This window comes from Hevea brasiliensis, chromosome 14 (genome assembly GCF_030052815.1).
Source record: "Hevea brasiliensis isolate MT/VB/25A 57/8 chromosome 14, ASM3005281v1, whole genome shotgun sequence".
NCBI classification, from domain to species: Eukaryota; Viridiplantae; Streptophyta; class Magnoliopsida; order Malpighiales; family Euphorbiaceae; genus Hevea; species Hevea brasiliensis.
In genome coordinates this window covers 88,679,056-88,690,989 of record NC_079506.1, presented here as the reverse complement: position 1 = coordinate 88,690,989, position 11,934 = coordinate 88,679,056, and the positions used below count along the sequence as shown (strand labels likewise).

Here is an 11,934-nt window from a genome sequence, read left to right as displayed (position 1 = left end):
TGGTTTGTATTTTGGATGATTAGATATTTTCCATATGAACTCTTTCTTATAGAAGAAAAAAAAAGGGTTGGGAATCATTGGAATGTTTAAAAAGTTTAGTTAATACGGACGTCTTTGTCCATGATTGTATAATGATATATTTGGGAAAAGTAGCAGTAAAATGACTTCAATGATGATTTATTCAAGTAAAGCAAAAAAGTCGGTGAACACAGGTTTTTTAAATTGTTGCAGGCCTAACTAGAAATTGATGGACCTGTATTTTGATAATGATATGGAGAGAACAGGAAGTTTCTTCCACCAAACTCCTGAAAGAAGAGAGTTGATTTCTTACCTGAAAAAAGATAGTCACTGTTAGATTTGTGCAGGAATCATGGGGTTTTCAAGATTGGTTTCTGCTTCCCTTTCAACAGTTCCAATTTTTCTCATGCTAAAAGTAACTTTTAATTAGCTGGCATGGAGAAAGTAAATTATTCTAATCAACTTATTAGTTTGAGATTAAAGTTTAGCTAAGCTGTATCCTTACTCCAAATTTCCTTGTCTAATAAATTGTCCTAATTAATACTGGAATTATCAATCATTCGATTAAGTGTATTTGCTTCATCGGAAACTTGTGCACGCTGAATAAGCGCTCAAATTTCAATGGAATTTTGGAGGCTTGAGGGAAATTGAGTGCACCTAGAAAAGAGTCGGCCCTTCTCCTACTTCAACAGAGTCCAAGGTAGGCAAATTCGGCTACAAAATTCAAAGCCTAGCCCATATTAATATGCGTATGTTTTCATTTTGCTCCATGTGCAGGTGCAGTCCATTTTCTTGTAGTGGAAGTTGCATAAGATTGACCGACCCTCCCCAGTAAATTATTGCAACTCTGGAGCTAAAATGTGTGCCTAAAGGTATGCTATTTCATCACGGCACCCATTAAAGTTTAAAATATTTTAAATGGACATTCCCTTGAATAAGCAATTTGAGCCCCCTTTCCCCCCTTCCCTTTTCTCTTCTAGATAAGCATACCATAAAAAAAAAAAAAAGAAAAAAAAAACACCAACCTCTATCCTCTTTTTTCCAATTCCCTAATGAGAACAGAAATGATTGCTGCACAATTCCAACTTGGAGGCAAATGATGCTTAATTCCCACCTCTATTAATAATTGATTCCACAACTTGAAACACATTAATTTGATAATTTACTCATGCTATTCTATTACTTTTTAGTTTTATTGGATCCTGCATCAATAGTGTTACATGCTCTTCTACATTCTTTTACTCATTCTCCCTTCTCTCCTGATCTAACTCTTTACACGGTTTCGACGCTGCACGTTAATGGGGTATCGTTTCTGTGTCCGGGTTGTCGGAAAGAAAACCAACTTATCTTCCTCAGCAGGAGTCCAACTGTCCATGAATGAAGGGTATTAGTTTCAAGAAAACCTAGGAAAATGAATAAGAGTTGGTATGCGTATGATACCTGAAACTTGTTACCAGGTGATGTAGGAAAACAGAGAGTTCTACCCTAGCAAGCTCATACCCTGGGCATAACCTTGGTCCTCCTCCAAATGGAGTGAACGCATTCCCTGAACTTACTGTCCCTGAGTTGCTCTTTTCATTTCAAACATTCATTAGTTAATCTAATAAATATGCAAAATTATGTGTATAAGAGGGGAGAGATTTACCTGCCATCTCCATGGATTGAAAGTTCGAGCATCTTTGAAATGGTCATGGTCTAAATGTACAGCTCGAAATGAAGCAAAAACCTTCCATCCTTTAGGTATTTTGTAACCTGAATTGGATTGAGATGCATGAAACTATAGCTTGAGATGATCCTTTCTTAGAGAGAATTATAATATTATGCATTTTTTCAACATTTCATGTGAAAATGATTCTGTTAATGATATATTAATTAGAGAAATTTCTGACCTTTAATATTGATGTCTGTCATTGCTCTTCTAAATACCCCACCAATTATGTTTGCTACTCTCAAAGTCTCATTAACAACCTGAAAAAGCATAGATGAAAAGCAAGAAAAGCTACATCAACATCAAGCTTTTACAAACCCCATTAATGGATCTCAGTAGTCATTGTCCATGTAAGGGTGTACTTACACATTGAGTAAAAGGCATAGACTTGTAATCACTCCACTCAAGTGATTCTACCTCAATTTTTTTTGCCCTAATCCCCTCATGCTCTTCCTGCCAGATGAAATTTAATATTAGTTTCACCAAGAAAAAGAAACAAATGATTCTCATCACAATGTTACATATGCTGCAGCTAAAGTTCACTTGTGCCTGTTATGGGCGGCCTATGATTGTGGGCTCTCACATAGCTCCCATGTCCTATTATAGGATAGCTTTTGCAATAAACAATCCAACTCTTTCTTTCATTATCGTATTAGATCAGATGTATCACACAAGATTTATAATGAATACAAAATATATAAAATATATAATGGATTGATTGTATATAAGAATTTGTCACTCACACAACAAGAGGGTGTAAAAGCTGGGCCCACCCACACTTTGCACTGATCTAAAGGCGGTCAACGGTGAGGCCTTACCCATCAGGGCCATCACAAAAACAAATCCTAGGGATCAAAAAGTGCAAGTGGTAGTGACTACATGACACCACCATCCATCACCACCGTTGGATGGACCTTCCCTTCAAATCAGCACTACACGTTCCCAATGATGCAATGTTCTTCCGCATGAATATATAGTGATCAAAATACCCTCATTAAACCATTTTTGTTAAGGGTTTTTAGGTCATTTCATTGGAAGACAAAATGGTCAAACAGACCAAGAGTGATCAGATGTCAGAGAAGAAGTCAGGTTAATATATTCTATTTTCTAACTCGTTGCCAATGCCAACACAGCCATACACTTTACTAGAATATATATATTTTTACCCAAGAATTAAATTTTAATAAAATAAAATTTATTAGTAAATTTTGATTAAATTAAAGATTTATTAAAATAAAGATTTACAGGTCACACCTTGAGCTGAGCCAAAGCAATAGGAGTCTCAGTGAGGAACTTAACAGCAAGAGTCATTATAGTAGAGGTGGTTTCGTAGCCAGCAACAAGAAGAGCCACCAAGAAATCCACTATTTCCTCGTCGGAGAAGCCGCCGTCGTCGGCAGCGAAAAGAGCTCCTAACATGTCATTTTTTCTCTCTCCTTCCTCGCTTTCTCTTCTTCTTTGCCTCACAATCAAGCTCAAAGCTTCTGCCACCTTAATCCTAGCCTGCAATTTTTGAAATAATAATTAATACTCTTTTGACTCGAGAAAAATGAAAAATCTCAAGAATAAATCTTGTTAGGTTTGCTGAGAAAAATCCAAGAAAACAAAATGATCATTAAAAGAATATTGCCACTTTACAATGGAATGTTTCCCCATAAATCCATGTTAATTATTACTTATTATATTAATTAATTATTACTACTTGAGACTTCAAAAAGAAAGAAAATGTCATTTTCTATTATACAATTATTATGTTGATTTCTTTTTTCCTTTCTCTTTCTTGGATTTTCTTGGCAAACAAACAACAAAAATAGGCATAGAGAAAGAAAAAGAAAGAAAAGAAAAGATTATTTCTTTACTTGGATGGCTCTCTTATATGTGGAGGAGAAGATGGGCAAAGGCAAAGTGAAGAATCCTTCAATAACAAGCATATACTCTTTCCTTAAACTCTCTGTCCATTCTCCTGGATCAAAACTCATTAGTTGTTTCATGCTTAACTCAAATGTTATCTGCAAAAAAATAAATAAAAAATAAAAAACCCAATAATTAAATAGAATAATTAATATAAAAAATGTAAAATTTTCTTATTTTAAATTTTATTAAAAAAAACTCTCATGAAAATGACCAAGATCGATGAGTGACACTAGAAAACGACATATTACTAGTAGTATATCACTAGTTGCTAGCAGCATGCAAATAACTAGGAGGATCCACCGCCGAGTCAACTCAGTGATATGATTAAAATACTATATTAATATTCCAATTTAATTTCTCCATATATATGTATATATACCTTCTTGGCCTCATCCATGAGAAGAACCCGGTCGGTCCAGGAATTCAAGTTGAGTCGAACCAACCGGTCTATATCAACCAAAAGATGGTCTTTGATAATGGAGGAATTAGCAAACCTCATGGTTAAAGAATGCATTCTTTTATGGAGAATACCCTTCATAAGCAACAAAGAATGTTTTCCAAGCAAGTTGGATATAGAACTTGGGTAGCTAGATTCAAACAACTTCCCTTCATTTTGAAGGATGAAGCGGTTCGTCTCCGGGTCTACAGAGAAAACAGTTGGTTCGCCAAAAACATGGGTGATAAACAACGGACCGAACCGGTTCACTCGTTCATCGATGAAGGGCTCTGGGTTCTCAGTCTTGTATGCAGATATCAACTGCAGAGTCTCTCCAAGAAAGGGAAGGCCCAAGTTCCCAGGCGGCAAACGAAGCCTCTGGCGCTGAGACTTCCGGTGAATGATAAAGATAAGAGCAGAGAGAGAACCCCAGAAAAGGAAAGAGAAAAGAAGGGCCATGAGAGGAGAAAGAGGCAGCTAGCTAGAAAAACATTCACACATACATATAAAGGAAGAAAAGAGTTATGACAGAGAAGGGAAAGGGTGATGGAGGTTCAAGTTTCAGAGAAGAGTGAAGAGGGCATTAATGGAGGGAAAAGAGAGCACACGAGGGGTATCTGATAAGAATCCAGGAGAGAGGAGGATGTGGGAGAGAATAAATATATGATAGCTTCCCTTCTCTGTATAAATAATATTATCTTTCTTTCTCATATATAAAGTGTAAAAAAAGAAAGAAACTAAGAAAAAAAAGAATAAAAATGAAAATTAAGTGTATTTTGGTGTAATTAATTAAAATTTGTTAATGAAGTTGTGCATTTAACAAATGTGGTTGTGGAAATAGTCTATCACCTTGAATTTATTAGAAATTTTCTCTCAACAGTTTCCTTTTGAATTGATGCCTACATATGATGATGATCTTTGCTATTTAAATTTATTATTCTGTTAATTCATTTGTTTAATTTGTTATTTAATTAACAATTTACTATTTTTATATGTAAAAAGGTTGCCACCATGTTTATGGCCCACACATTATTAATTCACATCAATATAAACTTTACACTTGGAAGCAACTTCTACTCATGGAACTAGTGCCTAGCTTCTTTTTCTCTCTAGAAAAAATAAAAAATAAATGTGCTTAAATTATTATGAACAATGAGATTCATGTTTTTCCTAATTATTATGAACAATGAGATTCATGTTTTTCCTTTTTATTCTGTCTGATTTCTTATTTAAATACTTAATTTAATTATTTTTTTAGAATAAAGAGATCAAAATAAAAGGCTCAAATCTAATTTTATTAAATGAATAATATTAAAAGAGTATTAATCTTAACTTATAAGATGATAAAATTAATTTAGAAACTCTGAATATAAGTTAACTTAACTTTTCATTTTAGTACTTATAAGTTATGTGTTTATAAATTAGTATGATAAAGTATTTTAACATCTTATTTTTATTTAATTTTTAAAATTTTATTATAAATCTCATTTAATATTTTTTTTATTATTTTAATAATAAATATACTTATAAACTATTTTTTTACTAAACATATTAACTGCTTATTAATCATTTATAAACATTTTAGTTAAACATGTAACTACTTAAAATTTTAAATATTCATAAACTCATATTAGCTTATAAGTATTAGGTACTTATAAATTGATTTTTAAAAATTAAATTAAATATTTTATGTAGAGTTATATGCTAATTTTATTCATGTTTAATGCCAAATAAATGTGAACATATTAATTAAACACAATCACTTAAGTCATATGTATATTAATTTATTATAATAAAAATTAGGATAACTACAAAGAAGGATGCATGCTTTGTATTTTTTTAAGGTTAAAGAGATAGAATGCCATTTTATCTCCTCATTTGTCCTAGTCCCACTCAATTCAATTTGGTTGCTATCACAATTAATATATTAATTTAAGTTTAAGGAATTAAACTTGGTTTTTGCTTTGTAATTGTCTTTTTGCAAAGAGGGTGACCTCTAAAAATCACTAAAATGCTTTCCTTTCTATTGTCATCATTATTGACTCAAATTATGATTAGCAAATAGAAAATTACAATATAAGTGTGTATGAGCTCCCACAAATGAAACTTCTAAAAGATAATGAACCATCCACGTGGCAAAAAATTAATAATGAAAGGAGTATGATGCAATTATAGGGTTTGATTTAATACATATGATCCCATGTTCTTCCACATGGTCCCCATGAGGGACATGTAGCCCTCCACCCACTAGACAGCCCATATAATAATGATCTATAAGTAAGTACCCACATCACCTTTTTAAATTAATAGTTTAATTGAGAATTATCTTGATAATTCATATAATATGAATCCAAGTTGATTTTTTTTTTTAAATTGATTTGCTTAATTTAGATTTTTACTTAAAAATTAAATATATAAAATTAATTAATTTAAAATTTTAATTTTTTAACCTAAACAATTTATAACTCATAAATTGATCTAAAATGACTTTATCCTTTAAGATATGATCATGACTATATGAACAATTTAAATTAACTCACAACTTAAAATGATATTATTTAATATGATAAATAATATTAAAAAAATATGATAGGTCCTATATTGAAAATTATAATTTGCTAATTATTTTTTATTAATAGATATGTATAAATCAAATTATATAGGCAAATTTTTATATAAAAAAAATTAAGCAAATATTATTTAATCTTTGTTTGGAAGAAGATTTTTCAAAATTCAAGATAAAACCTTGAACTTATATTAATATTTTTAAAGTATAAATTTGAAAGTTTTTGTACATTTTCCAATTCATTAGAAGGTTTTTCTCATTAAAATTTATAAATATTTTAAAAAATTATAAAAATTTCAAAATTAAGAAAAATTTTACTTCCAAGAACATTACTTTATTCTACCTTTCTTCAAACAGAGTGTTAGGTTGAACATTATCAGACAGATTAAACCCTAATTTGCGGGATTTCCTACAAAAATTGGCATTGTGATAAAGCTTTTTAATTATAGAATTTGATTAAGAATGTTTTCTAAGGGACTATGGGAATCTCTGGTCCCATTTTCAAGGTTATTGCGTTACAATGAAGCCTATGGCTTCTTCACACTTTTGCACTAATTATCATGTTAATTATTCAAGCAATATAGGGACTGCAAAATCTATGCCTTGTCTTTGCACCTCGGATGTCATTCCTAGTTTTTATGCATATAATTGGCAAATCATTAGTTTTATATGGAATCACAATTAATTACTCTTTTTATCTATTTTTATTTGACATAATTAAATTTTATATAATAATTAAAAAAATAATTAATAATTTTATTTTTATAAAAACAGGCTAATAACCAATTATATTACATTTTATCATAAATAAAATTTAAAAAATAATTAATAATTCCTTAATTCTGAATTTAAATTTTTAAATACAAATAATCACATCCCTCTTTTACATTAAAAGGAGTTTTTTTTTTACTTGTTTATATAATTTGACTTTCTTTTTCTATCTATCTGTTATATATTTATATATTTATATATTTTTTCATAAAAAGTGTGCATATTAATCAATTTCTAATCATTTAATTTGAAAAGACATTGATTTCCATGGAGATGAATCCAAAACATTGCATGTACGATAGAATAGACAATGCCCTACAACATCTTGAGCCACCCCATAAGATCCTTCTTTTCATTATTCTAAATTAATAATTTAATGAATAAAATTTTTTTATATAATATACAATATTCAAACTCTATTTTTTAATTTAAAAAACTAGTAAATTTTAGTTTGATATTACTTAAATTATTTTTAAAATTTTGAAAATTTGAATTTCAACATCAATTTAAAATAAAGAAAGCAATTTTTTAATTAAAAAAAAAAGGCACAAGAAGGGTCCAAGAAATGGGTGGGAATTAATGAAGAAGTTCTGTTTATTGCCCATATCACCTTGTTCACATAACTTAGTTCCTTGTACTGAGCATTTAGGGGGACAAAAAAGGAGAGTGATGGCACACCAATAATTCAATATATGCATGTATTATATAGGACATTTTTTACCCTATATTTGTAGGGTAAGATATCGATTTGCATGCCCTATGCATTTGCCTCTGCCGACAAAATTTTCTCTATAATTAATACTATAATATTTTATTTACAACCTAGCTTTAAAATAAGATTTACCGTTAGTAAATTTTTAATTAATTCCTTCTGTTGCCACTAAATGTGAATAATTTAATGAATTAATATTTTAATTAAATTTGTTTATTATATAATATTTAAATTATTATTCTATAAAAAGTTACACTCTGTTTGAATATGAAAAAAAAAATAAAGAAAAATAAATTAAGATTAGTACTTTTCTTTGTTTATAAATGAAAGAAAAATAAAAGGAGAAGGAAAAATTTTTATTTTTTTCTTGTTATTTTTTTTAATTAAAAAAAAAGTGTGAGGTTATATATTAAAATTATAATATTATTTTTTATTAATTTTTTTTAAATATATAAAATAAGATTATAAATTTATCATTTTTTTTCTTTATTTTTTATTTAAATAAAAAAAAAATTTCACCCTAAAAAAATTCCCAAAGGGTTAGAGTTGGACTTTTAAATTTATGATTATTTTGTTATTAATTTATATTATTTTTATTTAAATGCTACGAAAAGAGGGAGGAGAGCAGTCAACTGGGTGGTCAGACACGAGCCACGAGGTCTGGAAGCACACGTGTGAGATAAATAGGGTAGAAATTCTTGAGAAGTGGTGTGTGCAGTTCCGAATCTATCCACGCAGATGCTGACTCCACACGAATGGCTCTGTCAGAGGTTGCTGGTGTGCTTCTATTTATTGTCAAGACAATGACTCTGACAATGAATGAAAATTAAAATAAATTATTTTTTATTTTAAAAATAATAACTATAATTAGAAAAAAAAAAAATTCTCGACAGAGGGAATTGATAAGGTACTACAAGAAGAGGAGAACGAGGACCCAACCTCGGGAAATTTTACAATAATTTTGGTGTACCATACCAGGTGATGTGATAACTTCAATTAATAATAATATAATATATTATATATATTATTTAATAAAAAATTATTTTATTTTTATAATAAATTTTTTATCTATATTTATATAATTGATGTGTTATTATCTATTTGATCTAATATATCAAATTATGCCTATGACTTAATACATTGAGACTACATAATAATTTTCTCCCAACCTTACTTACATTTTGTTGCATATAGACCTCACCACAGATTGGTTCAGTCCTTTAATTAAATCCGAATCAAATCAAATAAAACTTAATATTGAATTGGGTTTGGTTTTGGCCTTGAATCAACTTAAAAATGGTAAAAAATTTTGAGCCCAATTCGATCTATTTCAAATTCGATTAATTATTTTTAACTTCATCGTCCTAATCCCAATTTGTGCAGGACAAGAACAGAAAGACCTTCTTTTCATTGTGAAACCCTGTAACATACTTTGTACAGTAGTATATTATTATTTTTTATTAAAAAATAAGTTTTTTTTATATCTATATGTTTAAATATTATATTTTTAACAAATATATAAATATATTGTTCAAATAATGTGTAAAACCTGCATTTCTAATTATATTTTATTTTTAATAAATAAATTTATATTATATACTAATAAATAAAAATAAAAAAATAAAAGCAAAATTCCCTATGGAGAAACTTGCCCTACCCCGTACTTTGGCGAGAAATGCCCCACCTTGACCCTAGCCCGAACTCCTGTGGGGTGAGAACGGAATCTCTACCCCGACCTGTCCTGTTGCCATTCCTAAATCAGCTTGGAATCAAGATTAGGGAGGTTGATTATGGCTTTCTCTCATTGAATTTGAATGGGGAATGTCCCAATTCAAAACTTATTTTCTTTTTTTTTTTAATAAAATGATATTAGGTTTGTATTTGATTTTTTTTAATTTTTTTATCTTTGAAAATAAGTAAATGTGTCTAAAAATTTAATATAGTTTGATAATACCAAGGTCTGAATCAGATTTAAATAGAAATTGGATCAGAACCATTTTGAACCGAAATCATTTTAAATCGGAGAAATCTCAACCAAACCTGGGCTGAACCCCAAAGGCCACCAAACCATTGGTTTTAAACCAAAATCAGCCCTTGACCAGGCTAGTTAACTATATATATATATAAAATAAAAGTTTATATATATATAATAAAAGTTTAATGAGTCAACATAATAATTGTGAACTATATAGTGTGAAATAGTTTTCTCTCTTTTTTCATTATAAATGTGATAAAATCATCTCTAAATAAATAAATTAATTAAATTTAAGATCACTCTCACTTTCAATGCTTTAAATAAAAAGAAATCAACCTATCCCTTAATTAACACCTATATCTAATCTTTTAAGTTGATTCTTCTTATTGGACTTTTGTCCTTTACCTTTGCTTTCTAAATAAGGATGTCAATGAGTTGAATATTAAGGGATATTTGACCCTATCAAACTCTACTAGGACGGATTTGAAATGGATTCAGTTTTGAAGAATAATACACATATCAGCTTTAGGTTTTACATGTTGAATATCCATTACTTAAGTATGATTATATAATTAATTAATTAATTAATTAATTATAAAATATATATTTTTTTATAATAATATTTATGAATTTTAATTTATTAGATTTTAAATAAACAAAATTTAATTATTTTATAGAATCATTAAATTTTTAAAATATAAATTATTAGTGTCAATTATTAATTAAAAAATACAAAATTAAGCAGATTGTAGTGCCCTCACAGTAGGTAGTCCATACGTTATACTCTTCCGATGACTAATGTCTGCTCGGACAGTTAGAATGTCTGAAACTACTCTTAAATTATAGTGAGGAGATATAAATTGATAGACTTTTTATTTTTATGATAAACTTTTTACTCATCTTTATATAATTGATGTGTTATTATCTATTTGGTCTAATGTATCAAATTATGCCTATGACTTAATACATTGAGACTACATAATAATTTTCTCCCAACCTCACTTACATTTTGTTGCATATAGACCTCACCACAGACTGGTTCAATCCTTTAATTAAATCCGAATCAAATCAAATAAAACTTGACATTGAATTGGGTTTGGTTTTGGCCTTGAATCAACTTAAAAATGGTAAAAAATTTTGAGCCCAATTCGATCTATTTCAAATTCGATTAATTATTTTTAACTTCATCGTCCTAATCCCAATTTGTGCAGGACAAAAACAGAAAGACCTTCTTTTCATTGTGAAACCCTGTAACATACTTTGCACAGTAATATATTATTATTTTTTATTAAAAAATAAGTTTTTTTTTTATATTTATATGTTTAAATATTATATTTTTAACAAATATATAAATATATTGTTCAAATAATGTGTAAAACCTGCATTTCTAATTATATTTTATTTTTAATAAATAAATTTATATTATATACTAATAAATAAAAATAAAAAAATAAAAGCAAAATTCCCTATGGAGAAACTTGCTCTACCCCGTACTTTGGCGAGAAATGCCCCACCTTGACCCTAGCCCGAACTCCTGTGGGGTGAGAACGGAATCTCTACCCCGACCTGTCCTGTTGCCATTCCTAAATCAGCTTGGAATCAAGATTAGGGAGGTTGATTATGGCTTTCTCCCATTGAATTTGAACGGGGAATGTCGCAATTCAAAACTTATTTTCTTTTTTTTTTTAATAAAATGATATTATGTTTGTATTTGATTTTTTTTAATTTTTTTATCTTTGAAAATAAGTAAATGTGTCTAAAAATTTAATATAGTTTGATAATACCAAGGTCTGAATCAGATTTAAATAGAAATTGGATCAGAACCATTTTAAAT

General features: G+C 29.0%; 1 protein-coding gene and 1 long non-coding RNA gene across 2 annotated transcripts; one reads left to right on the top strand and one right to left on the bottom strand.

The window, feature by feature from the left end:
- Nucleotides 1-121: 121 nt before the first annotated feature.
- LOC131172592 (uncharacterized) lies at nucleotides 122-956 on the top strand. Its single transcript, XR_009143118.1, has 2 exons — nucleotides 122-718; nucleotides 796-956. It is a non-coding gene; the product is annotated as an uncharacterized LOC131172592 (long non-coding RNA).
- A 148-nt stretch (nucleotides 957-1,104) lies between these two features.
- On the bottom strand, nucleotides 1,105-4,775 carry LOC110651697 (3beta,22alpha-dihydroxysteroid 3-dehydrogenase). The gene is made up of 8 exons (XM_021807091.2): nucleotides 4,020-4,775; nucleotides 3,586-3,735; nucleotides 2,981-3,229; nucleotides 2,093-2,179; nucleotides 1,908-1,986; nucleotides 1,664-1,770; nucleotides 1,459-1,589; nucleotides 1,105-1,385 (listed from the first exon to the last, which is right to left on the bottom strand). Exons 1-8 carry the CDS (start codon nucleotides 4,533-4,535, stop codon nucleotides 1,283-1,285), a joined length of 1,422 nt encoding a protein of 473 aa, XP_021662783.2. The 5' UTR covers nucleotides 4,536-4,775; the 3' UTR covers nucleotides 1,105-1,282.
- Between the last annotated feature and the right edge of the window lie 7,159 nt (nucleotides 4,776-11,934).

What these genes read in the sequence shown, in the direction of transcription:
- LOC110651697 (XM_021807091.2), bottom strand. Translation starts at nt 4,535, where the DNA reads ATGGCCCTTCTTTTCTCTTTCCTTTTCTGGGGTTCTCTCTCTGCTCTT. An exon ending in CTATGCCTTTTACTCAATGT is followed by an intron (nt 1,987 to 2,092) that starts GTAAGTACACCC and finishes ATGCTTTTTCAG; the next exon opens with GTTGTTAATGAGACTTTGAG. An exon ending in TCAATCCATGGAGATGGCAG is followed by an intron (nt 1,590 to 1,663) that starts GTAAATCTCTCC and finishes TGAAATGAAAAG; the next exon opens with AGCAACTCAGGGACAGTAAG.